This window comes from Trypanosoma conorhini (assembly GCF_003719485.1).
Source record: "Trypanosoma conorhini strain 025E chromosome Unknown Tco_14.4_contig_00937, whole genome shotgun sequence".
Classification (NCBI taxonomy): Eukaryota; Euglenozoa; class Kinetoplastea; order Trypanosomatida; family Trypanosomatidae; genus Trypanosoma; species Trypanosoma conorhini.
This window is the reverse complement of record NW_021705031.1, coordinates 1-2105: the sequence shown is the minus strand read 5'-3', so window position 1 is coordinate 2105 and position 2105 is coordinate 1. Positions and strand designations below refer to the sequence as shown.

General features: G+C 58.9%; 1 protein-coding gene across 1 annotated transcript, besides 1 other annotated feature; it reads left to right on the top strand.

Moving 5' to 3' along the window:
- Positions 1–150: 150 nt before the first annotated feature.
- Positions 151–172: a microsatellite.
- Positions 173–446: 274 nt separating this feature from the next.
- Tco025E_08982 (trans-sialidase) lies at positions 447–2105 on the top strand (the record flags this gene model as incomplete). The annotated part of the gene is made up of 1 exon (XM_029375813.1): positions 447–2105. A coding segment is annotated over one exon (1659 nt), but the record flags the coding sequence as incomplete, so codon positions are not given.

The window sequence follows — 2105 nt, the reverse complement described above, 5'->3', positions numbered from 1 at the left end:
CATTCGTGCAGGCAGTAAAATGCACACATGCATCTCTCACAGTCCTCTTGTGCTGCTGGACACGTGAAAGTGAAGGAACACCAACTGCCGAAGTGATTCTTTTTTTATATATTTTGCCTTTGGGGGTTCTGCGTGGATTATTCATTTCCATTCTTCGTCTTCTTTTCTTCTTTTGCTGCCCGGGCGATGCCCGCCGCTGCCGTGCGGGGCCGCGCTTTTCTTAAATCCCTCTTCTGCCGATGTGCCGACACGCTTCTGCGTTGCCTTCCTCTCTTTTTTTCCACTTCTCCTCCCGCACACACGCAGCAGGAAAGAGCCCAAACTCTGCCCGTTGCCACTGTGCGCTTTGAAGGCTCCGAGCTCTCACACCGCACAAGCACGCAACCGTCGCGGCCTGGGCGGATCCACCGCAGGGAGGGAAGGGAAGGGAGAGAGATTGACCCAACATGCCGCGGCATCTGTTTTCCTCCGCGCTGCTGATTATTTCCTTGTTGATATGCTGCGGCAACAGTGGCGCGTCTGCTAGTGACCAAAGGGATGCCATGGATCCGTTTGCCGGGACGACGGATATTCCTGCTGCCGCATGGGAAGGCGTTGGGGACGCCGCTCAATCGGTCACTTCCCTCCGTGTCCCCAGCCTTGTTGCGGTGGGGGAGGATGTTTTTGCCGTTGCCGAGGCTCACTGCATGAAGCAGGACGAGGGGGCCGGCTGCGTAACTGGAATTGCGTCGAAGCGCCTCGAGCAAACCGCGGAGGGCGCTGCGATGGAGATCTCGGCGGCGGACACAAGACTCCTTTACACGCAACTTGTGGATGGAAGTGACGCGGCTGAGAAGAAGGCAATGAACATCATGCGGCCAACAACACTTGTGCGGGGCAACGAGGTCTACATGCTGCTGGGCAGACGTACCCGTACAGAGCCTGAGGAGCGGGATGCCGGAAAAACTGGCTGGAAGCTTGTGCTGGTGAAGGGAAGTGTCAGTGGAGACGGTGATAACGGGAAGAAAATCGTGTGGACTCAGACCCGTGCGGTGGATGCCGCATCTATAGGGTTTCATGGCTCCTTGACTGCGTTGTCTGGTGGCGGAGGCTCGGGCCTTGTGCTGGGCGACGGCACGCTTGTGTTCCCCATGCAGGGGATCAACAGGGAGAAAAAGAGCGTCTTGCTTGCCTTGCGCCTAACGCCATCGGGGGATAAATGGACGCTTTCGTCCGATACGACCGGTGCGGGCTGCAGGGACCCGTCCATCGTGGAGTGGGGGGAAGACGGAAGCCTCCTCGCGATGGCTCCCTGTGAGAGGGGCTCCTACGACGTCTATCCGTCAACTCCCCGTGGTGTAGCTTGGTATAATGCGGGTGAGCCAATTTCGCGCGTGTGGGGCACCTCACTGAACCGGCAAGGAGGGGACGGCGTGCAGAGCGGCTTCGTCACGGCAACCTTCGAGAATAAAAAGGTGATGCTCCTCACCACGCCGGTGTACTCGGAAGAGGAAGGCAAAGAAAAAGGTCGTCTGCATCTTTGGTTGACTGATAATTCCCGCGTGCACGATGTCGGACCGGTGTCCGCTTCCGGTGATGACGCTGCTGCCAGTTCCCTGCTGTACAGAAGCGGTGCGTCGGAGGAGTTGATTCTACTGTACGAGAAGAAGAAGAATGGAGACTCTTACGGCCTCGTATCTCTGAGCCTGGCAAAGCAGCTGGAGCAAATCAAGTCCGTGGTGCAGACCTGGAAGGAAATGGACGCCGCCTTGCAAAGCTGCACTTCCTCTGCCGCCGTTGGCACGCGGATAAATGGCGTGTGCAACGGCCCTGTCCCCACCAGAGGGCTGGTGGGCCTTTTGTCCAGCACACTGGCCGGGACTGCGTGGGTGGACGAGTACCTCGGCGTGAACGCGACTGTGAAAGGTGGGGCGGCGACAAGCGAGAAGGGAGGTGTGACGTTCAGCGGCGCCGGAGCGGGGGCGGAGTGGCCCGTGGGAAGCAGGGGGCAGAACCAGCCGTACTACTTTGCGAACAACGGATTTACGCTTGCGGCGACGGTGATGATCCACACGGTGCCGGAGGCGGACACGCCTTTGCTGGGCGTGAGGATGAATGACACGGTC